Here is a 26567-nt window from a genome sequence, read left to right as displayed (position 1 = left end):
TTTTGCAAGAGTAATAAAATCAAACTATGTCAAAGAAAAACTTCAGAAGAGTGGTGAAGCGGTGAGGTGAGGCAGAGTTTAGGTGGTGAGGTGAGGCAGAGTGTTTAGGTGGTGAGGTGAGGCAGAGGGGTGAGGCAGAGAGTTTAGGCGGTGAGGTGAGACAAAGGGGTGAGGCGGTGAGGTGAGGCAGAGGGGTGAGGCGGTGAGGTGAGGCAGACAGGTGAGGTGGTGAAGTGAGGCAGACAGGTGAGGCAGAGTGTTTAGGTGGTGAGGTGAGGCTGAGAGTTTAGGCGGTGAGGTGAGACAAAGGGGTGAGGCGGTGAGGTGAGGCAGAGTGTTTAGGTGGTGAGGTGAGGCAGAGGGGTGAGGCAGAGAGTTTAGGCGGTGAGATGAGGGAGAGCGGTGAGGTGGTGAGGTGAGGCAGAGGGGTGAGGCAGAGAGTTGAGGCAGAGGGGTGAGGTGGTGAGGCAGAGGGGTGAGGCAGAGAGTTTAGGCGGTGAGATGAGGGAGAGGGGTGAGGCTGAGCGGTGAGCGGTGAGGCAGAGAGTTTAGGCGGTGAGGTGAGGCAGAGGGGTGAAGCAGAGAGTTTAGGCGGTGAGATGAGGGAGAGCGGTGAGGCGGTGAGGTGAGGCAGAGTTGAGGCAGAGGGATGAGGTGGTGAGGCAGAGGGGTGAGGAGGTGAGGCAGAGAGTTTAGGCGGTGAGATGAGGGAGAGCGGTGAGGCAGAGGGGTGAGGTGGTGAGGTGAGGCAGAGAGTTCAGGCAGAGGGGTGAGGTGATGAGGAGGTGAGGTGAGGCAGACAGGTGAGGCAGAGAGTTGAGGCGGGGTGAGGCAGACATGTGAGGCAGAGAGTTAAGACAGGGGGTGAGGCAGAGAGTTGAGACAGGGGGTGAGGCAGACATGTGAGGCAGAGAGTTGAGACAGGGGGTGAGGCAGAGAGGTGAGGCAGAGAGTTGAGACAGGGGGTGAGGCAGAGAGTTGAGACAGGGGGTGAGGCAGAGAGTTGAGACAGGGGGTGAGGCAGCAGTCCCTCTCTGCACATACAGGAGGAGCGGCCCGGAGACGGGGCACCAGGAGGACTAAGCAGCAGTGCTTGTTGCTGTGTGGTTTATGCTTTGGTGACGTGTGGACGTCTGCCACACTGGCTCCTCGTCAGGGAATCGAACCCTGGTCTTCCACGGGACAGGCAGCGATACTAACCACTTTACTAACGAGTGACATTTATGTGAAGAAAGTGTATCTGTACTTTGCGTTCGTCTGCATCATCTGAATACAAGACAGGTTACAAACGTGTTTTTGACCAGGAAGTGAGAAATGAATAGAATCAGTGGGTCAGATATTTCTAATTCATTAATGTCTGAACTATTTCAAAATAGATGTGAGCAATATAGTATTAATACTAATATAACATAAGTACTATTTTATTTAAACAGCATTTAGAAGGTGGGATTACTGTCCTGCTGACCTGGAGGTGGCCAGTTCACAGAAAACCAAAGTGATCCGAGGACAGACCTCAGGGGAAAACCAAATGTCACCGCTACTACTCACTGCCAATACTCTCTCTCTCACACACACACACACACACACACACACACACACACACACACACACACACACACACACACACACACACACACACATTGAGGGCATGGGAGGTGTGAGTGATGGATGTCAGTGTAATCTCCTCCGTCCAGGAACAATCCCGTCCCTCCTGCTGACAGCCCCACAAACAGCTGCAGGTTTAAATAGCAGCGTCCAGGCTTTGTGTCAATAAACAGGATGACAAATTAAAAATGGAAACTAAAGATAGTTTCAGGACAGAATCTGATCACATCACAGTCTGAAGGGTTTTGATTTTAAAAGTTCCTTTCATCACATAAATTATTACGACGTTGATTAAAGACGTGGTTGTGCCTTAAATGTTTTAGATTGTGCTGCTAATCACGTTTCAGATTCATTTAAAATGATTATTTGTAAAAATCATTAAAAAAAACATGTTCTGGTGTTTAGAGTTCCTGAAAGAGAAACGTAGGAATTCCTTCCCTGGTATGTTGTTAGAGTTGGATTCCTTCTCTGCTCAGCTCCCTGTGCTCTCCACCGCTCAGCACGCCATCCCTGGCACATGTCCAAACCATCTCAAGGTGGCGTCCCGGGCTTCGTCTCTAACCAGCTCTCCTCCTGTCCATCCTGCTCACTGTCCTTCACACCCAAACGTCTCTGCAGGTCTCACTGAGGTGTTGGACACCACAGCTGCCTGAACTGCCTCTGCTCCTCCGACTTACACGTCTTCTGTCCCGTCTCTAATGACCGCCATTCCTTGTCCTGGGGCGATGGTGGCTCAGTGGTAGAGTCGGTCGTCCAATAACTGGAGGATTGGCGGTTCAAATCCCACTCTATCAACAAAGTTCTTGGGCAAGGCACTTTACCTACATTGCCTCATATGAATGTTGGTGGTGGTTGGAGGCGGTTGCCGCAAAATGGCAGCCAGGCCTCCGTCAGCAGCCCCAGGGCAGCTGTGGCTACAACGTAGCTTAGCATCACTGGTGGGACTGGTGGGACGGTCTCTCTTTGAGTCAGTGTGAAAAAAACCCGCTATATAGATCCAAGCCATTATTATTATTATTATACTTCCATTTGTTTAACCAGCTGCTCTCCACTTTCAGCACAGATTCTAATGTCATCTGCAAACATGGAGCTCATCATCATCGGTCCTCATGTCCGTCCTCATCCTGTCTCTCTGGACTTCCTCTCAGAACTCTAATGCTCTCTCAACGACCTACTTTCCTCTCTTCAGAAGGATGTTTCGTTCAACAGGTGACACCTTGAACTCTGACCTTCTTTGACACGTGCTTCAGTGACTGGAGTGTGTGTTTCCACAGTGTTTCCTCCCTGACCTGAACTCAGCACTGAGGGTAGAATGGGCGGTGCGGTGGTGGACGATGGACCTCCTGGGGTGAAGGCACCAGACGGCGGCTGGGGTTGGGCGGTGTTGGCTGGGTGCTTCGTCATTACCGGCTTTTCCTACGCATTCCCAAAGGCAGTGAGTGTCTTCTTCAAGGAGCTGATCCATGAGTTTGACGTGGGCTACAGCGACACTGCCTGGATCTCCTCCATCCTGTTGGCCATGCTGTACGGTACAGGTACCTGGTCAACACGCCACTCCCTGATTGAAGCAGGTCCCTCCACGCCGGGACCTGGAGTTGATGTGTTCTGCTCTGTTAGGCCCTCTGTGCAGTGTGTTGGTCAACAAGTTTGGCTGTCGGCCCGTGATGATGGTCGGGGGACTCTTTGCCTCTCTGGGGATGATCCTGGCCTCCTTCGCTACGAGCATCATGCACATTTACCTCTGCGGTGGCGTGATCACAGGTCGGCTCACAACACAACATTGAACATAGATTCAAATACATTGAAGTGAAGAATACAGCCACAATTCCAAAAATGTTGGGTGGTGTAAATAAAAACTCCACAACAGAACAAAAATAAGAGCCCAGAAGTTTAAAGTAATAAATATTTACGTTCTATAAAATTATTTGACATTATTTGTTTTTCTATTACTTTCGTTTCCTGACGTAGAAAATGGTCCAGTGTGGCCTGAAGCGGCTTCACTGGAGCTTTATTAAATAGAAAAGTCTTGAGCCGGTTCCTCATGGGAGGAGCCTGGTTGTTAAGAGCGTTCTAAGTTAGAAGGAGGATTTTAAATTCTCTTTTAGATTGACCAGGGAGCCAATGAAGCGAGGTTAGTATTGGAGTGAGCTGATCTCTGATGCTGGTTCTTGTCAGGACTCTGGCTGCAGCATTTTGAAGCAGTTATTGTTTCACCCTGATAACAGGGAGTTACAATAGTTACTCTGGAAGTAACTAATGATGGATTACTTTTTCAGCATCAGTCTGAGTCAGCATGTTTCTAATGTTGGAAATATTACGGAGGTGAAGGACAAAGTAATACCATCTAGTGGTACTAGATCTTTAGATCATTTCTCTCTCACATGTTTTGGGCCAAATATAATAATTTCAGTTTTATCAGAGTTCAGGAGCAGGAAATTACAGCTCATCCAACCTTTATGTCTTCAAGACGGCTTCTAGTTTAGAATGTTGGTTATTATCCTCAGGTTCCATAGATAAATAGATTTGTGTGTCATCTGCACAACAATGGAAGTTCATCGAGTGTTTTTTAATTATATTCCCTACAGGAAGCATGTATGAAGTAAAAAGTATAGGACCTGAGACAGAACCCTGTGGAACTCCATGTTTAACTTCAGTCTGGACTGAAGAGTTCTCGTGAACATGAACGAAGTGGAACATGTCTGATAAATATGATTAGAACCAATTTAGTGCTGTACCTTTAAGTACAGTGTGTGTGATGTGTTCTAATCTGTGTAATATGATGTTCTGATCAATAGCATCAATGTTCTGATCAATAGTACCAATGTTCTGATCAATAGCATCAATGTTCTGATCAATAGTACCAATGTTCTGATCAATAGTATCAATGTAGCACTGAGCTCAAAGAGGGACCAGAACAGGGACCAGAACAGGGACCAGAACAGGGACCAGAACAGGGACCAGTCCTTTATGAATGAATGAATGCTTTATTTCGGTTAAAAATAAAAAATAAAAACAAAATCATGTTTTTACAAAATAAACAGACAGCAACCGAAAAAGGAATAGGCTGAAGCCTCAAGGCTTATTTGTGCCTATCCTGTACCATCATAGGATTAACTGAATAATTCACAATAAAACATCACTAATACTCCATTACTACTGAAAAATCTAATTCAATCAAATTTCATTGTAACCTTTGATAATTTTAGACTTTATGGCTCTCTGTAAATGAAAGGATGAGGAAGGGTGCTGTTTAGAGGGTTGTGAATGGGTTGTGAGTGGGTTGTCTCTTGTGTTGCAGGTCTGGGTCTGGCGTTGAACTTCCAACCTTCTCTGATCATGTTGAATCGGTACTTCAGTGAGAAGCGTCCTCTAGCCAATGGCCTGGCAGCGGCAGGCAGTCCTGTGGCATTGTGCTGTCTCTCTCCACTGGGTCAAATCCTGCAGTACCAGTATGGCTGGAGGGGGGGCTTTCTCATCCTGGGGGGCATGCTGCTGAACTGCTGTGCTTGTGGCGCCCTCATGAGGCCACTGCTGCCGCCCAACAAGCCCCAGGTGCTGGAGGAAAAGAAACCTCAGCCGAAGAAGAAGCTGCTGGACTTCAGCGTGTTCAAGGACAGAGGTTTTGTCATCTATACAGTGGCAGCGTCTGTTATGGTGCTGGGTCTGTTTGTGCCCCCCGTGTTCGTGGTGAACTACGCAAAAGGCCTCGGTAACGAGGACACCAAGTCGGCACTGCTGCTCACCATCCTGGGTTTTGTCGACATGTTTGCACGGCCAGCGTCAGGACTCATAGCCGGCACCAAGTGGATGCGACCCAGAAGTATTTACCTGTTCAGCTTCTCAATGCTCTTCAATGGATGCACCGACCTGGTGGGGTCACAGGTGAGCACCACCCGGCCAGCACACACACTCCTGTCAGAATCACTAAGATTCTTATTGCTGGGAGCTACAAAATAAAACTTTTCTACAGTACGAGGAATTTACTTTGATGTGAGGCGCAAACACCAAACAAAGATAATCCCAAAGTTCAAGGGTCAGGGGAGAGGGAGCACACAAAGGACAATGGGATTATTATGGACTGGAGGTCCTGATGGACCGGGGATCCTGATGGACTGGAGGTCTTGATGGACTGATGGACCGGCGGTTCTGATGGACCGGGGTTCCTGATGGACTGGAGGTCCTGATGGACCGGGGGTCCTGATGGACTGGAGCCTTTTGCCAGAGGGGAGGGGCTGAAAAGGTTTGTGCTCGGGGTGAGAGGGGTTGGCTGCAGTCCGGCCATGTCCATTGTCTCAGGGTGACGAGCCGCTGCACTGACAGAAGTGAGCTGAAAGACGCTAGGAGGAGGTGCTGAAGGCCTCGTCCACGCTGACCTCATGTCTTCCTCTCACGTCTTAGGCAGACAACTACATGGGTCTGGTGGTGTTCTGCATCTTCTTCGGGATGTCGTACGGCATGGTGGGGGCGCTTCAGTTCGAGGTCCTCATGGCCATCGTTGGGACGGAGAAGTTTCCCAGTGCCATTGGCCTGGTGCTGCTGATGGAGGCCATCGCCGTGTTGGTGGGACCGCCCGGAGCAGGTCAGCAGCGCTCCACACCCAAAGATCCACCGCTGTTGTCCACTAACCGCTGCTGTCCACTAACCGCTGCTGTCCACTAACCGCTGCTGTCTTCACCAGGTCGCCTGCTGGACTCCACCAAGCAGTACATGCACGTGTTCCTGCTGGCAGGCTGTGAGGTCACCCTGTCCGCCATCATCATCTTTCTGGGGAACTTCTTCTGCATTAAAAGGCAGCAGAGCGCTCCGGAGGCCAACATGGAGATGTGTGCCGCGGAGAGGGAGGGACTTCACCGCGGAGAAAACGTGGAAAACGGTGACGCCGTTGTGAATCCTACCGGCGAAGGGTCGTCTGAGGGGAGAGAGGACGGACAACGCTCTTCAGAGTGAAGGAGGAGACGACATCGTGAGACCAGCTGCAAACCAACGCAACGCAGGAAACGTGCAACTCACCTGCCGGCGGAACCGACGTCGGCCTCCGCACCTGTAATCCACAGAATAATCAATAATCTGGAGATGGCGAGAGATCGTCATGCCACATGCTGATGGGATGAAATTGTTGGGTTTTAACTCATGTCAGGCGTGGAGGATGAACTGTGTCTTCGTTGGCAGTAATCCTCCACATTTCTTTTCCTTCTTTTAAATAGTGTCACGTAGAAATGGGAAGTGCCCTGAAGGCTTCTGTAACTTTCAAATTAAAATTTTGTGTTTAAACAAAACACAGGAAACATTTCAAAAGAAACCATTGGCCCATTTGAACCCCGTGGAGGAACCCACACCTGGTTATTGTTTTCTCTTCAGCAGGAATCAGGACTTTTACATGAAAGTCCAAACTGTATGGGGACGCTTTGAAATCACACGTCTGCTACCTTTGGGACAGAAAAGACACTTTCCACCATTTCACACTAAATCAAATTCACCTGAAGCCACAAAACTTCAAAATGTTCAAAAATCTAGAAACATTTCTGTCGTTCAGCACAACTGGAGCTTCTGTTGTCATTGAAGTGTTGTTAGGAACTATTAGATCAGTTTTCAGCAGCCTTAGACATTGTTAGTTACTTTTAGAAAATTATGCCATTTCAACAGTTTTTTATTTTATTTCCATCTGTTTAAAAGAGTCAGTTTTTGCACTGAGGCATTTTTATTATATTCCAATGTCAGTTCCTCCTTTGAAACTCTGCGGTGTTTGATGCAGGAGTCACTTTTAAAATGATCGACTTCATCGTTGAAACTTCACGTTTGACTCCGAGCCGAAAGACGAGTCTTGAAAAGGACGTTTGCTGTGCAACAAAAGACAAGATGAAACCGTTTATTCACAAAGTATATCAAGTAGAAAATATATACATCATTTCATTCTAAAAACAAGCTGGGATTAATGAAGTACTTCATTCTAGAATTCAGTGAAGACGCGTCGCTGCAGACGCACATTTTATTCAATGGGTTTTCTGTTTTCCAGTACGCAAGTATAATACTTTGGACTAAAGTAGACTCTGGTACAGTGAAATTAAACCCTTAATCTAATTCAATATAGATTGTTTTATTTCACTTATTCAAATTTGTTGGCAGCTCAATCCCAAAGCAATTTCTGCAGTTCAACCAATGTCAACCTGACTTCGAGACGTCTCTGTCCGTCCACTCTGCTGAGGACTGGACGGTCTTTGTGTCTTTATGCACTGATGACCTCGTCTCCCACGCTGTGATAATGTTCAACATGTCTTTGTGTGCTTCTGATCAAACTACCAAAACACAGATTTTACTAATAAACATGTTCTGTGAAGGAATAAAGCCAGTTTGCCTTTTGGACCGAACAGAACCAGGTTATTGATCCGACTGGGAAAAGCTGAAGACCACAGCTTTAGACGTGACGGCATGCATTACAGTCCTGCTGGTGGAAAGTGGAGGATGAACGTCCGGACTAACTAAACACATGGAATCCTTCTCAGGCAGCTGAATAAATACTGGTTGTGTTTTATATTCAAAGTTACAATCCAGGAGGTCAACAGCAGATTAAGCAGGTCGAATCCACACAGACTGGGTTTCGTGTCTGTTCTGATCAGCTCTCGTCAGTTATAAATAACATTGTTGTGGCTGCATGAACAGGAATCCCAACAAGATACAAGTGATTAATTTATTTCCAGATTAAGAGCACAAATACAGTGGAAAATATAGTAACCCTCACTGACCGGCTTGCTTTCATATCGCCTTTCAATAAATGTGGAGCAGGAATGAACAGAAACAAACTGAACTGGAGCCGGCGTGGAAACAGGTCAGGCAACCGCCGTGGGACGACCGGGACGCGGGGGGACCGGGACGCGAGTGGACCGGGACAACCGGGACGCGAGTGGACCTCCACTGGCTGCTGGAAATGCTGATTGATCAGAGCAGTCCGAAACCAAAGCGTAAAGACTCCAGGGACTGCACGGCTTCAGACCCAGACCAGGAGAAGCAGGTCTCGGTCCAGATAACAACCAGGGCGAGAGGAGGCGGAGCTTGCAGCAGCAGAAGACACTAGTCTCGTCTTCTTCTTCCACTCAAGAGCTGACAAATACTAAAAGTGAAGAGGAACGTCTGCTTTCTTTGAACACGTACCTAAAACAGAAGCTTCATACACACTGGGGTTTCTGGGTTTGGCAGTACGGACTCGTACCAACCAGCCGCCGCCTCCTCAGAAACCTCCGTGTTCAATGTGGCGCTCCGACCAACACATCAGGGAAAAAGAAAGAAACACTGTACAAGGTTCAGAGGAGGAGGAGTCACTGGTGAAGCTGCTGGTGTCCTCCCAGGTGCAGAAGCAGAGCGTCGCTGCTCAGTGGTGCTCGGAGGGAAACTCATCGAGGAGCGAGGAGGTGGAGGCCAGCAGGAGAAACTCCACACACCATCTGTAGGAGGCACAGCAGGGGGCAGCAGGTCAACAAACAGCACAACACCGGGTCCCACGGGTGGTTCTCTCGAGGGGGGGGGGGGGAATAAATAATTCTGATAACAAATAGTGACCGATTAAATATTTAATTTTTTCAATAGAAAAGAGACGATACCCCTGATGATGGCCTGAATATTATTCCAAATACTTGTTAGAAATATAAATTGAAAGAAGAATGTGTCACAAATTTCAGCTCCTTTTATCAGAAAGTCTATATGAAGTAAAATAGAGAATGATTTTAGTAGAGAGAAGCTGGAGGAGGTCAGACCAGTGACATGGCAGCACAAACATCCCAAATCCAAATGTTCTAATGAAACACAACGGGAGATGGATTATAGAGACTTGTTTGGGACTTCCCTTTGTTGCTCACATTCTGCCATCACACACCAGTGGAGGCAGTCGCCATGCATGTGAAGGACAATTTCACACTTTGAATCCTGCAGAATAGGAGCTGGAATCTATTTGTCATGTTGGACCTTTTGGTCGTCTGTTAAATTCTGCCGTCACGCCTCCGCCGTGGCGGCTCCGCTTCAACATCACAGACTCTCGCTCACACGAGCCGACAGAACGTTTGGGGGAAACAGAAGTGTGGGTCTCTGTGGGCGCTGGAAGTCCTCGTTGCCTGGAGACCTGGAGGTTTGTCGTCTGAGTTTAAGGGAGTGAGGAAACATGATCCTGTATGCTCCCCTCAGTGGGAACACCAGCGCCGCCGCCTACATTACAGACCGAGTTCAACAACAACGGCGCTCAGGCACCGGGTTCCATCTGATCGCCTCTCAACCACCACATCCCAGTTTGCTTCAGGATGTATAATGAGGAACAAGGGGGACAGAATAACCGAGAAATGCTTTGGAAACATGGAGAAGGTAGACGTTGGTAAAGCAAAGCCCACAGTCCAACTGGAACCACAACACAAGTCACCTCCTTCCCACTTTCTGACAGTTCTCACAGCGAGCCAGAGAAAGACGGACGGTCTGGACTGAAGACAGCACCGAGACCTTTAACCCTGCGAGCTCGGCAGTGGCCTTGTTCCTCATTACGTAGCAGGAAGCAGCCGCCTTGCTGACACCAGAACCCCTTATGCACAATCCTCAGTAGAAAGGCTTCCTACGCACGTTAGAACTATGCAGGTTGAGTCTATGCATGTACATCTATAGCCCCATTGGCCGTCTCACCGCATGACATGTTTAGGAAATGAAGATTATGAAGTCTGTAAAGATGGCAGAAGAGATCACAACACCTCCTTCTTCATCAGCCAATTCCTCAGCATACGGAAACACTGGACTCTAAGATATGGACATTCATGTTTTATTTCATGCTCGTGTCTCCAAGATAAAAACTAAATCTAAACTGTTCCCATTTGGATTTCGTATATTCTTTGCAATTTTATGTCCCGTGTGTTCCTCCACTATGTCCAAATGAATAAAGGATTGTAGAACCACAAAGGTGAGGTTGTGCTGACAGAAAAACCCAAAGCACCAAAGGTTGAAGTTAGACAGGTAAATATAAAGGTAAAATCAGACGTAGTGAAAACACTTGTGCTGGGACGGTTACTGACTGTAGGGAGTTCTGTGCAGACCATACCATACTCAAAAGGGAAATGACTTTTTACTCTATTAATGAACCAGACGTCACCAAGGAGCTTAAAGACGGCATTTACAAACCCGACAACACAAAGATTTACAAAAGAGTAAATCATCTCATGAGAGAAGTGGGAATAGTAGATGTATGGAGGGAAAACAACCCGACAGGGCGTGACGACACTATTCTGGGCGAACTATGGTCACTACAGAATAGACTTATTCTGGATATTTAAAAAGGATATGTCTCGATTGATAAACTGTAACATAGGAACACAATCCGGTATATCTGTCCCTTAACCTTAATGCCAAAATAAAATCCACTCTATAAAGATTAAATGCAAATATTCTGAATGACGAGGAAATCATGAATAAATTGAAATTTGAAATTGGATCCTATCTAGAATACAATGACGACGACGCCGTCTCAGCAGCATAGTATGGGATGCTTTAAAAGCTTCACGGGAAAATTATCACAATTTCTTCTACTGTAAAGAAACTGAAAAAACTAAAATTATTAGATCTCGAGAATAAAATTAAAGAATTAGAGAGAGATTATTCCTCTTCTCTGAAGGAGGAGATAAAAGACAAACACACAGGACATTCAAAAAAAGCTTCTTTTTACAAAACAACAATACTACCATACTGGTGGGAAAACACTTACACTTTTGTCTTATAGATTAAAGAAACAGGAAGAGGAAACAATTTTCAAAATTAAACATCCCAAAACAAACCAAACTGAAACTACCCGAGAACAAATACCACACAGTTTTGAGGAGTATTACCAGAAACTCTATTCTCAGCTATTGAAATTGACTCATTTTTATCCTCATTCAATTTAAAGTCATAATTGACCAGAATAAGACGCTAATCTCAAAAATTACTAATGGAGAAATTGTAGCCGCAATTAAGAGATTAAAAAACGGAAAAGCCCGCAGTGCAGACACAATCAGAATCTTACGGTGGTGTGTGTACGATTCTGACTTCAGACCAAACGCCCTTGATGGAAGGTTTAAGTGTCGGGTTAGATTACAACCTATTACTCTCTTATCCACAAGGGGGCACTCATGAGTTTTTTAATTCTTACAGAAAAGATATGGATTAGGTCCAGACGATTTCTATAGATTCTTACAGGTTAGGCATTATTTTGATCCAAATATTAGAAAAACATTTGAGAAATGCAACCTGGGGTTCCTACAGACTTTAACATTAATTAAATCATTTTCTGGAATGTTCTGGAATGACAGATGAGCCGTTCAAACATTAGTGGGAAAGAAGCAGCTTCATGCACACGTGTTGAGTGCACTGAGAGAAATGCATCAGGCAAAGCTGCGTGAGGGGGAACTTGGTTCTCACACAGAGAACCAGCAGCAAGCAACACCAAGCTCATTTAAAGGGCAGAGACTTTACATTGCAAATGTCATGAAGCACTCGGATGCATTTTGGATTCCAGTTCTCAGGAACACAGAAACATGCAGTGGAGCGCTGCAGGAACAACCAGCACCTCATTCCCACCAGCTGTGACCCTGTTTGTCCCTCGGGAGGTCAAGCAGTCCGCTGACTCGTTCATCTTCTGCTCTGTGGCCTGCAGTTTCAGGAAGTGATCCTGGAGCTTTTCTGTCTCTATACATTTCTAATAAAAATCTCATTCAGCCATTTGGTGACAAACTGAATATATTTTCTCGGTGGTGTTTAATCTGATTGCTTTTATTCTGAAGTTTTCCACCTGTAGAGATGACATGAAGCTTTCACTAAATTATGTGGAAAAATAAACCTTTTAATTTGGTTTTTCATTGCAGATGTCTTTGAACAGGACTCTCATCTCCTAGTTGAAGGTCTAAATGTTCTATTGAAAAGACAGAACGGTTGAATGGTTGATCCAGCCTACTGCAGTAAAGGAAAACGATCATTCCAAGTCCTGAGATGTTTTTCTGTTCTATACACACAACTGCATGAGCTATGTTGGCATCATGTTAAAGTTAAACAGGTTTGGTTGTTCCAGTTTAGTGTTTCCTGGTGAAAAGTGGTAGAAAGTGAAACCGTCTCAGTCTTAACATTTTGCAGACCTGTGGTCTGACCGCCGCTGTGCGACTGAACGATTGACAGGAAGCATTGAAGCTGTGAGGAACATGCTGAACGGGGACTAAAGGTGGGGACAGCCGGCTGTGGAACTGGAGGGGAAACACATGCATCATCTGGTGCCTCATGGGCAGGACTCACCCAGGGTTGCCGCCGTCACACAAGGACGTGGCGAGCGTCTACTTGGCATGATGCTCGTAGGGAATGCTATTCTGAGGTTGGGGGAAGGGAGAGAGAAGGCCCAATATGTCAGACCAACCACACAACTGGAGACAACGAGCAGCTCCTCACTCCTCTCAAGTCTGCTCTGCTGGAGACGTCAGCATAAAGACAGAACGGTTCGGGATCTGTGTCCGTCCCTCTCCTCACACCAGAATCTTCTGCATTCATTTCTCAACGGATTCTCCTTTTCTTCACATATTCTGATGATGGTTTTCACAGTGCGCTCAGTGGGTCACGTACCTGTGACGTGGACATGCGGGACGTGTCCTGTCGTCCAGTCAGGTCTGAGGACGACATGTTGACAGGGGCCCCGCGGTGCAGCCGCATGCTGACCTTCCGCTCCCGCTCCATACCGGACACTTGTCGAGGCGACGTGTTGGCTGAAACCACAGAGACCACCACCGTCAGCAAGAAAACAGTTTCTGGGTTTAAGAAAACTTAATATACAAACATCACTTGGCACTAACAAGACTATATATGAACTTTAAGTATATGGGTGATCGCACCGCTCCAACAATGTGAAGACGTTAAAGCAGGGCTGCTTCTGGAGGTTCTTACACACCTGGACCAGGTGAACACACACACCTCTCACGTAGGGGGGGGCTAAATATCTATTTAGACGATTTATCGAATTTGTAGCTAAAGTTTTTTATTTTGCAAATTCAAGGTCCCCCCCCCCTGCAGTTTTTCCACATTTTACAGTAACATCCTAACATCCCTTTACGGGTTTCCATAGTTGCTGTTGCACTTTTGCTTAAACCTGATTAAAGCTAATTTGTTGAATGACTGAACCTTATTTACTTTTTATTTTGGGATTGTTTATATGCATTTTAGCTCTGAGGACAATAGCGGCAATAAAGTTGCACTTTGAGCAATATATCTGACTTCTGCACTCATTTTTAGGTGCATTCAGACAATAAATCCAAAATCAAATCGAAACTCAAATTTTTCTTTAAAAAAATCATAGCTTTTATTTTTTTAAGGCCGAATCGCCCAGCCTACACTCACGTAATCTACCAAGCCTTTTGAGGACAAGATGAGTCCCTGCAGAGGCCTTAGAAAAGAGGGGACAGATTCACTGGAAAGACCTTTAAAGACCCGGTAATCTCCATCTGCCTGAAGTCAACACCCGTCCAGTGCTGCCGCAAATAGTCCACGCAGTCGAGGTATTCAACAATGAAAATTAAGCCAGCACTTTTTTTAATTGGACAAGTCATTTTACTAATAGACTGCCTATTTGTTTGGTCTCCCTTCTCAAAGGGTTCATCTGGTTTCAAACAATTCTCCTCCACACCGCTGCGCGCTGTGCTTGCACTGCTGGTTAAACACGCTCTGCTCTTTCTACCCCCTTCGCTGGTTTGCCATGGAAATGCCAGTGGCAGGTGAGTCGGAAGCAAGTACAACATCAAGTGAGAAAACTTCTAGTCCCAGAACAAGACCAACAGCTTTGAATGTGTAGGAGAACCTCGAGTCAACTGGTGACAAAAACCGTGGTCTGTACTCGGGGTGGCTGGTATAAATGGTGTAAGGTAGCAATGACAGATTGTGACAACACTGGACTACCGCGACAGCGCATGTTGATGATGTCATCAAGCCACAACTCTTTTGGCTGAAAGCATGGCTGCAAGCCGCTTACAGGGGAGGAGGCAGCACCCGTAAAGAAGACTGGTGCAACGTCGACGATATGGACCTGTTCTGGGTTTAAGAAGTTGGATGTTGAGCAGAAAAACATAATCCAGTGTTTCCTCTTCATGCATTTAGGAGCGGCGGGCTCAGACGTGAGGAAGAGAAGAGAAAATGGCGAGCCATGCATCAAGCCAGTTGGTCTCACAAAAACTAATCAAAAACACCTTCTGAAATTTGGCAGCATTTCAGGTTTGGCCCAACTGACCAGGGAGAGTCGGCGAATGATGACGAGGCTGTGTGAAGGATTTGTATGAAGACCGAGAGACTGAAACCCCTTAAATCCCAAGTTAACATGACACCATGTTAGGAGTGCAGCTGCACCGGCAGCCCACAGTTCACTTCAGTTTGATCCTCGGTTTTTGGGCCACCAATTACTTTTTTCATGCAAGTACAGTAAGGGATTACTTTTGCAAAAACAGTAATTAGATTACCATTACTTTCCCGCAAGCTGGTTGTGTTACTCAACCGCGATTGTGTTTTGTGAGACGACCTCGTAACAATGATGTGTCACGTCGCAAGACGTGGGTGTGAACACCAGAGTGCAGTGGTCAACAGGAGATCAGGTGGCGAGCAGCAGAGAGCAGGACCTGCAGCGTTTCATGCTCAGAACTACCAACATTACTCTGAGGTCAACTTAGTAAAAGGCGCCAAAAACCTTAGCGTCCACTGTGCACTCTGCCTGGGAGAAAACCTATCGACAGCAACAAATTCCACCTCAACTCTTGAGTGAGCACAGGGAAGTGAAAGTCAGTAGGAAAAGCCATTCAGGTGTGTGGAGCAGGGGAACAGTGATGGCATGCAGGGCTGTGGCCCTCGTTCCTGCCTCAGAAGATGGAAGCACGGTCCCAGAGACTCCACGTCTCAGCTGACCTCACACAGACTGCAAACATCCATCAGGTGAAGATGTCTGGAGACAGGCTGAGGAAGCTTGACTGACCGGTGTGTGACGTGGGGGTCAGCGGGGTCGGTGGCGCTCCATCCTGAGTCCCGCGGGGTCGTCCCGACGCAGCAGGTATTCCCCGGGCTCCGGGATTCCTGCTGTGTCTCAGCCGGTCGTCTCGATCCCGACGCTCCCGCTCTGCTTCCTCTGCTGCGCGGTTCGCCCCCTGAGGAGTGAGATAACTCAGTGACACACAGACGACATCCAAACAGCACCGGGGTGATCGCAACACGTCTGTGGACACACACTGGAGCAGCACATTTGGTTCTGGTTCAGGCCAGACCGTTCTAATGAAAACAGCAAGGGGGGGTCATCATTTGAGAACAGCTGGGTTAGGAAGAGATCGTAAAAGCAGAGAGATCATACAATCGCCTGTACAACACAGCGCTGCAGCGTAGAGCTGCAACATGTAGAACCTACTCCACTCTATATGTTGCAGTTCTATGCCGGCGCATCAGAAGATTCCTGTGCTCCTGAGCAGCCAATCACAGTGAATTACGGGCGTGTGTGTTTTGGCAGTGCAGCGAGGAGGCGAGGCTGAAGGAGAAACAGGGAGTCGGTCCTGAAAAGAAACTCCACCTCCATCGTGTGGAAACGGTTCGGCTTTTCCCCGGACGACAAAACGACAACAACTGTGATCAGCCCGTGGCTGTTCAGACGTAATCTGTCATAACGCACCTCCTCCTCATCAGGAGGGAAAACTGTGTCCGATATCTGAGCAGTACAAGGTTCTAAAGCTGTTGGAGTTTTAATTATCAGGTTCTCCACATTGGAGTTTCATTGTTTAATTGGCTGTACTTTCAGAGGAAACCTCAGATGAAGAAGTCAATGGCAGTTCAGTTGTGTAGTAGATGTGACTGTTTCTACATGTGGGTACTGTATGTGTATATACATGTCTAGAATGTATACAAGTATTTAGTCTATTGTATTAGAATACATGTATCTGTCTTTATTTGTTATATTTCCAATAGTATCATTCTATAATCATGATTGTACATTGCTATATATATTATTCATAAAATGTGTAAGGTATTTATACCTTTTCAATATATAATTTGCTTTAATCTAATAGTGCTAATATATAATATTGATTTATGGACTCCTTTTTGGACTTGATTCTATTCTACTACTGTTTTGGTTTATTGGTGTGCACTGTTGATTTTAATATTTCAATTTAAGCATGTTCAACATAAAATATGGAATGAAATGAAATATCCTCAGTTACTTAAGTTTGCATTTCTATTTGACTCTATTCTATAAGGTATTTAGTGTTTTAGTACTTAAATTCTGTCGAAATAACAAATAATATTTGGAAGAATTGCCTAAGTTTATACCAGTTGATATTTAAATTTTTCACATTTGAAATAAATCTTAAGTATTATTTGAATTGTTTGATATTTTGTTTTGCATTTATAGTTTCCTTTTCATGTTTCACTGGTCATGAGAAGGCTACCTCAAAAGCCAGGCGCAGAGTCATTTTATCAGAGTATTTAACTTCTGGTATGTTTATGTTTTTTCCACATTGGCAAAACTGCACAAATTATACAAATTAAAATGTGTTCAGAAAGGTTCTTTGGCTTGAATTGTTTTCTGAAGGGGCTGTTTTACATCAGGGAATGGTTTGGTTGCAATGTTCAGAAAACTGCAAATTAAACTCAAAAATCAATGTTAAAAAGAATCGGTATAAAATCGTGATTTTCTGCCATACATCCACCCCTAATTTAAAAACAACTTGACAGGTTTTAAGTAGGGATGTCCCGATCAGATCGGTAGATATCGGATCGAGGCCGATATTGGTGATTTGTAAGTGATCGGCAAATACAGTCGATCATCTAAAAAAACTAAAAACAAAAAGCTTTTTCACGTGAGCTGCTGTAAAGCGAGCCCCGTGTGCAACCTGCCGTAAACTGACGTTCGCAACGTCGCCTAGTAACCACAACAATCAGGGACTACAAGCTAGAAGCAGGCGGAGCGGGGCCATAGACCTATAAAACTAGAGTTATATATAGTGGTTCTGTTTATGTGCAGAAGTCCACTTCTAAATTTCTATGTGGTCTGTTGTGTTTGTTGAGTCACAGCGCCCCTAAAGGCGTGGCATGTGTACTACATGCCCTGAAGCCTCGTGTGGAGCCGTGTTCATAGTGATTTATTTGCCACAAAATCCAGATGAAGTAGTTTAAGTTAAGATAAATAAGAGAAACAAGACTGCAGAGTGTAACTGGGTTTTTGTTGTTCTGACTGAATAAAGTTTAAATAAGTTCTTAAGTCGTTCTGAGAAGAATTTTGATTCAATAAGTGAGTTTTACAATAATTTCTAGCTAAACAAAGCTTCTGCTAATAGTGCTTTTAGCTTCAGACATATTAGCTGCTCCAAAAATACACTATTGAGTATCTCTGCAATAGTAATGTGAGTATCGGATCGGGAAAGTATCGGTATCGGCCGATACTCAATTCTGAAAAATCGGATCGGTATCGGGGGTAAAAAGTGTGATCGGGACATCCCTAGTTTTAAGGGAGAGAATATTGCACTCTGTGGTTCTCGATATGGTCTTCAAATTGTTGTTATTGTAGGATTTTAGTCCTACATTTTGTCAGTCTGCGTTTTCCAAAAATAGATTCCTTTTATTGAGAATGTCCTTTTTCCACGAATACAAAAAAACATTCACCTCCAGCCTCACAGCAAGCTGGCTGACTCAGATTCACTCTCTCTGTCCTCTCAGCCACAGAATGCATGCCTTTTTAAATAAGCCCAGCCCCACCATAATTAGGCCAATCAGGACTGGCTGGGCTGAACCAAAAGTCCAAGGGGTATTTAAACCATCCGAAATTAACATTACTAAAATATTGGAATAATAAATGCCCCAAATTAACAACAAAAATATCACAACAACTAAAAATACATACAATAGATTATTTTAACCATTCACCACTATATATACACACACACAAATATACAAACAGTGCACCCCTACACACAGTGGACTGAGCCATCGGCCGTCACAGGTGAAATACTGCTCCTACAGAGGCATGCTCCACAGAGGAACAGTCTGATGGAGCAGGAAGGGCGTGCGCTAATTCTAACCCTGAAGTTTCAAATATTTTTATGGTTCAGAAAAAATGTTGACTGAGCAGGAGGAGGAAGAGGAGGAGGTACGGGATTTGATTTGTTATTGACCAACAAAGTCCAGCTCTAACGCAGCTCCAACCACTTTCAGGGAGTTTAGCGTGGAGTAGGACGCAGCTTCACGGAGGTGTGAGTCGCCTGCTGACAGCCTGGAGGAGCTGCTGGTCATTGTTCTGATGTCAGTGCTGTTCTCCTCCAAGAGCTGGAGTTTGAAAACGCTGAGGTCTGGCTGCAGAGCGCCGCCCTGCTGGACTACGGCTTCGCGAACATTCCTTCAGGAAATCCAGTCCACAGTTTGCAGCCAGCGAGCAGAGCGGCTGCAGGGAAACACTGTGGAGTCATTTCAGCAACAGTGAAGCAGACGAGGCTTCATGGATCAGAAATCTCTGATCCATGAATAACCTTGGTATCGGAACCCGGTACCGATACTGGATGGGTTCGGCCCCATCCCTATTGTGGTGTTGCAATAGTAAGATCAAACTAACAGGTCTTGTTAAGTTTAAAAGCAGCTAATTAATGTATGAAATGGTTTCGCTTTAAAAAAAACAAAAACAAACGGCACAGCAGACTACTTTTGAATTCATGAGGAACTTGCACAAAGTCATTGTCGGTCACAAATATGTCTTACAAATGGTGAAAAGTACTCACAAACTTGAGCATGTTCCAGTCAAAGACGTAATCATAAGAGAAGCCTTGTCTGTGGAAGAGGTTTCTGAAGAGCTGCCGCAGGTACGAGTAGTCCGGCTTGTCATCGAAGCGCAGGGAACGACAGAAGTTCAGGTAGGTGGCAAATTCAGCTGCAAAGAGAAAAAACTTTGGTCAACTTCAACATATCTACAACTTCATGATGGCATAATACGAAGTTTTATGTTCACACTCACAGGGGTATCCTTTACAAAGCACCTCGATCGGGGTGGACATTTTTTTCTCGCTGATCCGTTCATATTTTTGCCTCTTGGTAGCTGCTTTCAGTCCTTGCCAGGGGAGGGAACCCAGATTAAAATACATAAGGACATAACCCAAAGACTCCAGGTCATCTCGTCTTGACTGCTCTGAAAGACGGAAAACAATAAGAGGAGAATAGATATGAATGCCAGTCATTACCACATTGAAGTTAAGACTTCATCATGTTCAAGATGAACTCCAACAGTTTTATGCTGTTTTGTACCGATCCCCAGATGTGTGTTGATGGAGGCGTAGCGCGCAGTCCCAGTCAGGTTCTTGTTCTCACGGTACGGGATGTGCTGGTGTGTGCGAGCGTCACGATACTTTTTAGCCAATCCAAAGTCAATTATGTAGACCAGGTTGCCTTTTTTTCCAAGTCCCATCAAGAAGTTGTCAGGTTTTACGTCTCTGTGAATGAAGTTCTTTGAGTGTATGTACTCGATACGGCTGATCTGTAATGGAGACCAGCAGAAGAGGAGAGTTCATGTCTTTACTTTGTCATTACTGTAACTGGATTCTGAAGTACTGATGGTATATTAGAGTCGTTTCTCCCTTCCTGTTTGCACACTGTGTGTGAATAAGCAGCCTCACCATCTGATCAGCCAGCAGAAGAACCGTCTTCAGGCTGAACTTGCGAGAGCAGAAGTTGAAGAGATCTTCTAAGCTGGGCCCCAGCAGCTCCATCACCATCACATTGTAGTCACCTTCTGCTCCACACCATTTTATCGTTGGAATTCCCACTGCAAAAGAAGGCCAACACTCAATAACAATGACTGGAACTAGAGCACTCAACATTTGAACGTGAAGCTAAAGGAGTCAAACAGGCTGTGCTTGTATCAGGACCACCTTCCTGCCATGATTAAAGAGAATGTATAAGAGATAACACGTGTTCTCAGTGGTTTGCTCAACCTTCTTCACTTTCTACTGACTGTTTTGGCTGCGTGAAAGCTTGCGGCACTCATTTTGCAGGAAAACTATTTTGCCTTCCAGGTAAACGGGGTAAACTTGCCTGGACAGCCAGACCTCGGCATGTTGGCAGTTGTTTTGATTGTCCTCCACTTTGCTTGTTTTGTTTTGAGATCCTTTTAAATTACTTAAGACTCATAAGCTGCAACGATCTCTTTGGATCTCACCATGGCGTTCACTCTCCATTCAACAGTTAGGATTTATGAGGTTTAAATAAAGCAGGCCTCCCTTAAAATGCTCAGTTTCGTTCTAATCATGTGCACCGGATGAGATACAACTAACTGACTTTAGCCATTTTAGGTGGGAGTTAATGTCGGGCTGTCGGAACTTATTCCTCACCAGCAATCGCATTTTCCATTATTTAGATTAGATGGTATTAAAAAAAAGAAAAGAATCAAGAGCAATTCATCACAGAATAACATAAGGTTTAATGCAACCACAATCAATATGATGGATACAATAATTTTTTTAATTAAGAGCAATTCATAACAGTGATAACAGAATGTGTAAGGTGATCACTATCAATACAACGTAATAATCAATACAATACCACCTCAGTATTCTTCTAAAAGGTCTGGATTGCTGCATATCTTTTGTCTGTGCTTCTGCACCACTGCCTTTGCAGCTTCTCTGGCTGCTCTTTGTTTCGCCACGTCTCCTGATCTTAATTACAAAAGTTATCTAACATAGAATACCGCAGGTCTTGATACAAGTATATTTCAAATAATTCCTCATTCCAAATATATCCAGTGTGATCTGGAGCAACATTCACTCTCGTACTGAGCTAGCTGTAGCCATTTTAGCAATGTTTTATTTTTTGTTTAAAATTCATAAAAAAAAACACAGGAATGAACAACATGCTCAGAAATAGTTTCGGCAAAATGAACATTAATGTGGTGTTCAGCATAATTTCCTGAGCATGTTTGTAACAAGTCTGTCATCCATTCCTGTACTTTTTAATGAAAAATAAACAAACAAAAAAACTACAATACCAGCCAAAATAGGAAAAATTGAAACTTGAGGAAAAACTTCATCAAACTTCAATCAGAATTTTACAGAAAACTTTATAACAAAGGTTTTAAAAAATTCTCAAAAAAAAAAAAAAGGTCAAATTTCTAGAAAAAGTTGGGGACCCCTTGAACCCTCTCAAGGACCTGTGGCGGTCCCCGGACCCCACTTTGGGAACCACTGCCCTGGAGAGCCGACCATAAAATGTGGAGCCCTGATTATAAATATATAATAAATTACCGTAACACTTCATTTCATTACGGTAACAGCCAGTAGATGTTACGGTAATGACTGCAGAGCGTTACGGTGATGACTGGCAGTCCTGAGCACCGTGAGCATGACTCAGCAGGAAGATTTTCACCAACAGTTTGGCTCTAGAAAAGTTACTTTTCCACAGAATATAAAATAATTATCTTCAAAACTATTTTAAATATACCCTGTTATGGTAATGAACAATAGTAGTGAACCAAGGGGTGTATATAATTCCAATCTCCTGGAAGAACTGGAATTATCTTACCTGGTAGCCATTTTGCACCTCCTCTTCCACACAATGCATCTTGGGACAAAAAACTTTATTTATCATTTTAATGGAGCCAAATATCTCCGTTACTGTTCATACTCTGGACACGTGTACTTGGCCCAAAAGATTATTATTCACATATAGTTGGCCCAAAATGGTAACACTGCCAGTTAAAGGGTGCATATATATGCATATTAAATTATGGGAATGTAGTGTGATAATTTTGGGTTTAATGTAAAAAATAAAAGTCCAGACATGTTACGGGAATGAACTTTTAGGTTGAAATGTTGTCATAAAATATAGAGTAATCCATTAAATGCAAAGACAATAGTACATGCCATAGTTTGATACATAATAAAAAAGAAAGATTGTTTTAGTAGTTTAGTCTATCAAATCCTTACAGACATGACAAAATGCAATTTGGTGAGAATCCCCCACTACTCTGTTATCACAGACGTCTTCTGCTCACGGTCGGTGGCACAACATGGTGTCAGGTTGCACGACTGATAAACTGTTTGTTTCACGTATACTCCATGTAATTTACGTTTGCTCTGTAAATCAGATCTGGGATTATGGCAAATGGAATTCACTTCTACACTGCTTTTCAACTGCGTGAGTAGTCCCGGAGTGCTCAACATCGTTAATCACACACTCACACACTAATGGAGGCAGCCGCCATGCAAGGCGCCGTCCATCCACTGGGAGCGACGTTGAGCCTGATGATTTCCTATGTTGTCCATGACAACGGCTCCATTGTAGGACAAATGTTTTGTTTTGCATGTTATTTACTTTTCAGGCTCACATTTGTACAATATTGTATGGTTATATTGTCTTAATGTCTCTTTCCAATTCCAGGTGTAAATATTTGTATGTATCATTGTTTAAATATTCATTTTTGTCTTTATCTCTATTACACGCCAAATTAGATGGCACTTGCAAAAATGTAATCTTATTTTTAGACACGACAGAACCTTTGGATTGTTTTAAAAGTCATTTACTTATTTTCAGTCCCTGATTTTATGGTATAATCTTAAATCTAGATATATGAATCTTACTTAAAGATTTCTTATCAGGTAAAATTGACTTGCTGCATGGATCAATAATTTCACTAGTTTTACGTAATTTAATTCTCAAAACTTTTCTTTTATTTGGGCTCCCCTTTTTTGCATCTTTTATTTTGAATACATGTCTTTGTATTGGTTCAGTTATGTGGTTTGAAATGAATGTGTTTCTTCATTAGTCAATATCAACTGCTCCTACAACTTGTCCTCACAACCCTCTGCAGAGTGGAGGCCTGTGTTCAGGGGACATCCTCCATGCTTTGGTTTGGCTGAATTCGGATGTTGGTCAAATTCCCAAGAAGTTGCTGGCTAAAGTTTCATGTGAATAGGAGGAAACACCTGGTACTCAATGGGAGATGAGGAGTGGTGCACGTATGTCAGAACTTCACCTCCTCCTTGCATCATCTTGTAGATCTTGCTCTCGATGTGGAGCTGGGGGTGTTTCGTCTTCACACACTCCAACTTAATAGCAACTTCTTCCCCAACTGAAATATCAGTGCCTGTGAAGAGACAAGAAGACAGAGGGACTTAAAGATGAGTCCTCATCGAAGCTCAGGAAAACATCCCATCAAAGTGCAAAGGACATTAAAACAAAACCCTAAATAAAGCATGAATATGAAAATCATCACCATCTCTCTCACACACACACACACACACACACACACACACACACACACACACACACACACACACACACACACACACACACACACACACACACACACACACACACACACACACACACACACACACACACACACACACACACACACACACACACACACACACACACACACACACACACACACACACACACACACACACACACACACAGACACAGTAGGGACGTCCCGATCACACTTTTTGGCCCCCGATACCGATCCGATTGATCAGAATTGAGTATTGTTTCACCATATCGCTCCCCTGTGGGGACTGATCCATTATTTTAAAGCTTTCTCTTTAGTTGTTGTTGTAAACTGAGGAACATCCACACGACGAAAAAACGATCTTTGTCCTCCCTGTCCTTCTCCCAACAAACCGTCCACACCTCACTATGAACACGACTCCGCACGAGGCTTCAGGGCATGTAGTACACATGCCAGGCCTTTAGGGGCGCTGTGACTCACCAAACACAATAAAAACGCAGAAGAAGACAGACCACATAGAAATTTAGAAGTAGACTCCTGCACATAAACCACGATATATAACTCTAGTTTTATAGGTCTATGGCCCTGCTCCACCTGCTTCTAGCTTCTGCAGCTCTACCAGAGCTTCTAGTCCCTGATTGTTCTGGTTATTAGGTGACGTAGCGGACCACGTTCTTTTTTTGTTTTTTTTTAGATCGGCGGGGTGATCGGCAGGATTTGCCGATTCCTGATCACTCACAAATCACTAATATCGGCCCCGATCCGATATCTACCGATCGGATCATCCCTAATATATATACATATATATATATATATATTGTACAGATCTTGTATTGGCTCAGTTATGTGCTTTTAAATCACCATAACATATTTGTTGTTTGGTTCATTCAATATTAACCGCTCCTACAATTTGCCCCTTATGACCCGTCCCTTCCAAGAGAGGACACCTGTCTTCAGGGGACACTTGGACTTTAGGGCGTCCTTACATCACAGGTTTTACTGGAGATGAACAATAACAATGGAGGATTCAGAGAGTGTTACACATTTGTTACACCACCCTCTCCACATTGGTGGAGAACATTACTTCCTGCTGCTGCACGACTCCGTCTTACTGCAGCCTGAACACATGACCACAGCACAAACTAGTGGTCAAACCACCAAACTACAACATTTTCTGAACTTCCAAGTGAAATCCTTGTGAGAGCCTCACGGAAACATAACATTAAAAGAACACAATTTCCAGTTGACCATTCTAGTGATAGTAGAACCTTGATCAACTAAAAGATTATATAACTGTGTACGGGACACTGTCTCGCTGTGAATGCCGTGAGAAAACTGGTATCAGACGTGTAACAGTGGACACATATAGTTCCTGGAGTCATGTCCAAGGTTTAATGTGAGACCATGAAGGGAGTCTGATATGTTCACCATGACCCAGGTTCACTATTCTCACCATATTCCATCCTCCTCCTCCGGTAGAGTTCCATGCTGTGTCAGCATTTTCTCAATGACAATGAAGGGTCACGGTCCTTTATTTCCAAAGTCGGTGAAATGAGAAGTTAGTTTGAATAATCCGTCTTCCCCTGACAGCTATGGAACCGGTTCAGAACCAGGACCGAGGCTCGGAACCAGGACCGAGGGTCAGAACCAGGAGTTTAGCTCAGAACCAGGACCGTGGCTCAGAACCAGGAGTTTAGCTCAGAACCAGGGCCGAGGATCAGAACCAGGAGTTTAGCTAAGAAACCAGGACCGAGGCTCAGAACCAGGACCGAGGCTCGGAACCAGGACCAAGGATCAGAACCAGGAGTTTAGCTCAGAACCAGGACCGAGGCTCTGAACCAGGACCGAGGATCGGAACCAGGAGTTTAGTTCAGAACCAGGACCGAGGCTCATAACCAGGAGTTTAGATCAGAACCAGGACCGAAACTCAGAACCAGGACCTAAGCTCAGAACCAGGAGTTTTGCTCAGAACCAGGACCCAGGCTCAGAACCAGGACCGAGGTTCGGAACCAGGAGTTTAGATCAGAACCAGGACCGAGGCTCAGAACCAGGAGTTTAGCTCAGAACCAGGAGTTTAGCTCAGAACCAGGACCGAGGCTCCGAACCAGGCTATAAGCTCAGAACCACGACCGAGGCTCAGAACCAGGATATAAGCTCAGAACCACGACCTAAGCTCAGAAACAGAACCTAAGCTCAGAACCACGACCTAAGCTCAGAACCAGAACTTAAGCTCAGAACCAGGACCAAACAGAAGCGGACATTTACGTACCTAAATATATGTCCCCGAACGATCCGCTGCCGATCTTCCGACCCAGCCGGTACCGGTTCCCCACTCTCAGCTCCATGGCTCGGTACCTGTCGTTACCTCCCCTCCAGGTGAGTGACGGAAACCTTCCCTGACAGCTTTACAACAGCCGGAATTCACAGGTCCCCCTTCCGCCACAATCCAAATCCGTCCAAAACAATCCCGATTTCACCATCCCTTTTCTGCCTTTACCGCCTACGGAAACTTATAATATCGCCATCAGTCGGTCGTGTGAAACGCGTAGTTTATGTCGTCCCTGCGTGAGGTTGATCAAAGCCTCGATGGTGAAGATGGAGACGGATTTATCTCCAGCTAACTCCTATTGGGACGCAGATCCATTTCTCAGTGCCGTCTTCTTCACAGCTGTCGCTCCACTGTGACGTCACTTCCCCCAGCAACAGC

General features: G+C 44.8%; 2 protein-coding genes across 6 annotated transcripts in view; one reads left to right on the top strand and one right to left on the bottom strand.

The window, feature by feature from the left end:
• The window catches only part of LOC308124538 (monocarboxylate transporter 4-like), a 14020-nt gene extending 6052 nt beyond the window's left edge, over nt 1-7968 (top strand). The window contains exons 1-6 of one of the 3 annotated variants that reach the window (XM_080487592.1): nt 2664-2814; nt 2880-3140; nt 3223-3366; nt 4904-5487; nt 6004-6184; nt 6284-7968. In XM_080487592.1, the coding sequence (XP_080343718.1) occupies nt 2918-3140; nt 3223-3366; nt 4904-5487; nt 6004-6184; nt 6284-6552 (1401 nt within the window). In that variant the 5' untranslated portion in view covers nt 2664-2814; nt 2880-2917 and the 3' untranslated portion in view covers nt 6553-7968. Of the gene's footprint in view, nt 1-2663; nt 2815-2879; nt 3141-3222; nt 3367-4903; nt 5488-6003; nt 6185-6283 lie in introns of those variants that run through there. The other 2 variants (XM_080487591.1, XM_080487593.1) reach the window with 2 other exon arrangements.
• csnk1db (casein kinase 1, delta b) lies at nt 7236-26567 on the bottom strand. Of its 3 annotated transcripts, none has more exons than XM_080487624.1 (10): nt 26130-26557; nt 23603-23713; nt 20250-20398; nt 19882-20110; nt 19595-19765; nt 19362-19510; nt 15587-15755; nt 13204-13343; nt 12883-12953; nt 7236-9041 (listed from the first exon to the last, which is right to left on the bottom strand). In XM_080487624.1, exons 1-9 carry the CDS (start codon nt 26203-26205, stop codon nt 12921-12923), a joined length of 1227 nt encoding a protein of 408 aa, XP_080343750.1. In that variant the 5' UTR covers nt 26206-26557; the 3' UTR covers nt 7236-9041; nt 12883-12920. The 3 variants fall into 3 exon arrangements, with proteins under 3 accessions (XP_080343750.1, XP_080343748.1, XP_080343749.1); XM_080487623.1 differs by having other exon boundaries at nt 7282-9041; nt 12883-12948; nt 26130-26546; XM_080487622.1 differs by lacking the exon at nt 12883-12953 and having other exon boundaries at nt 7237-9041; nt 26130-26567.

This window comes from Lipophrys pholis (genome assembly GCF_963383615.2).
Source record: "Lipophrys pholis genome assembly, chromosome: 1".
NCBI classification, from domain to species: domain Eukaryota; kingdom Metazoa; phylum Chordata; class Actinopteri; order Blenniiformes; family Blenniidae; genus Lipophrys; species Lipophrys pholis.
This window is presented reverse-complemented; position numbering and strand designations above follow the sequence as displayed.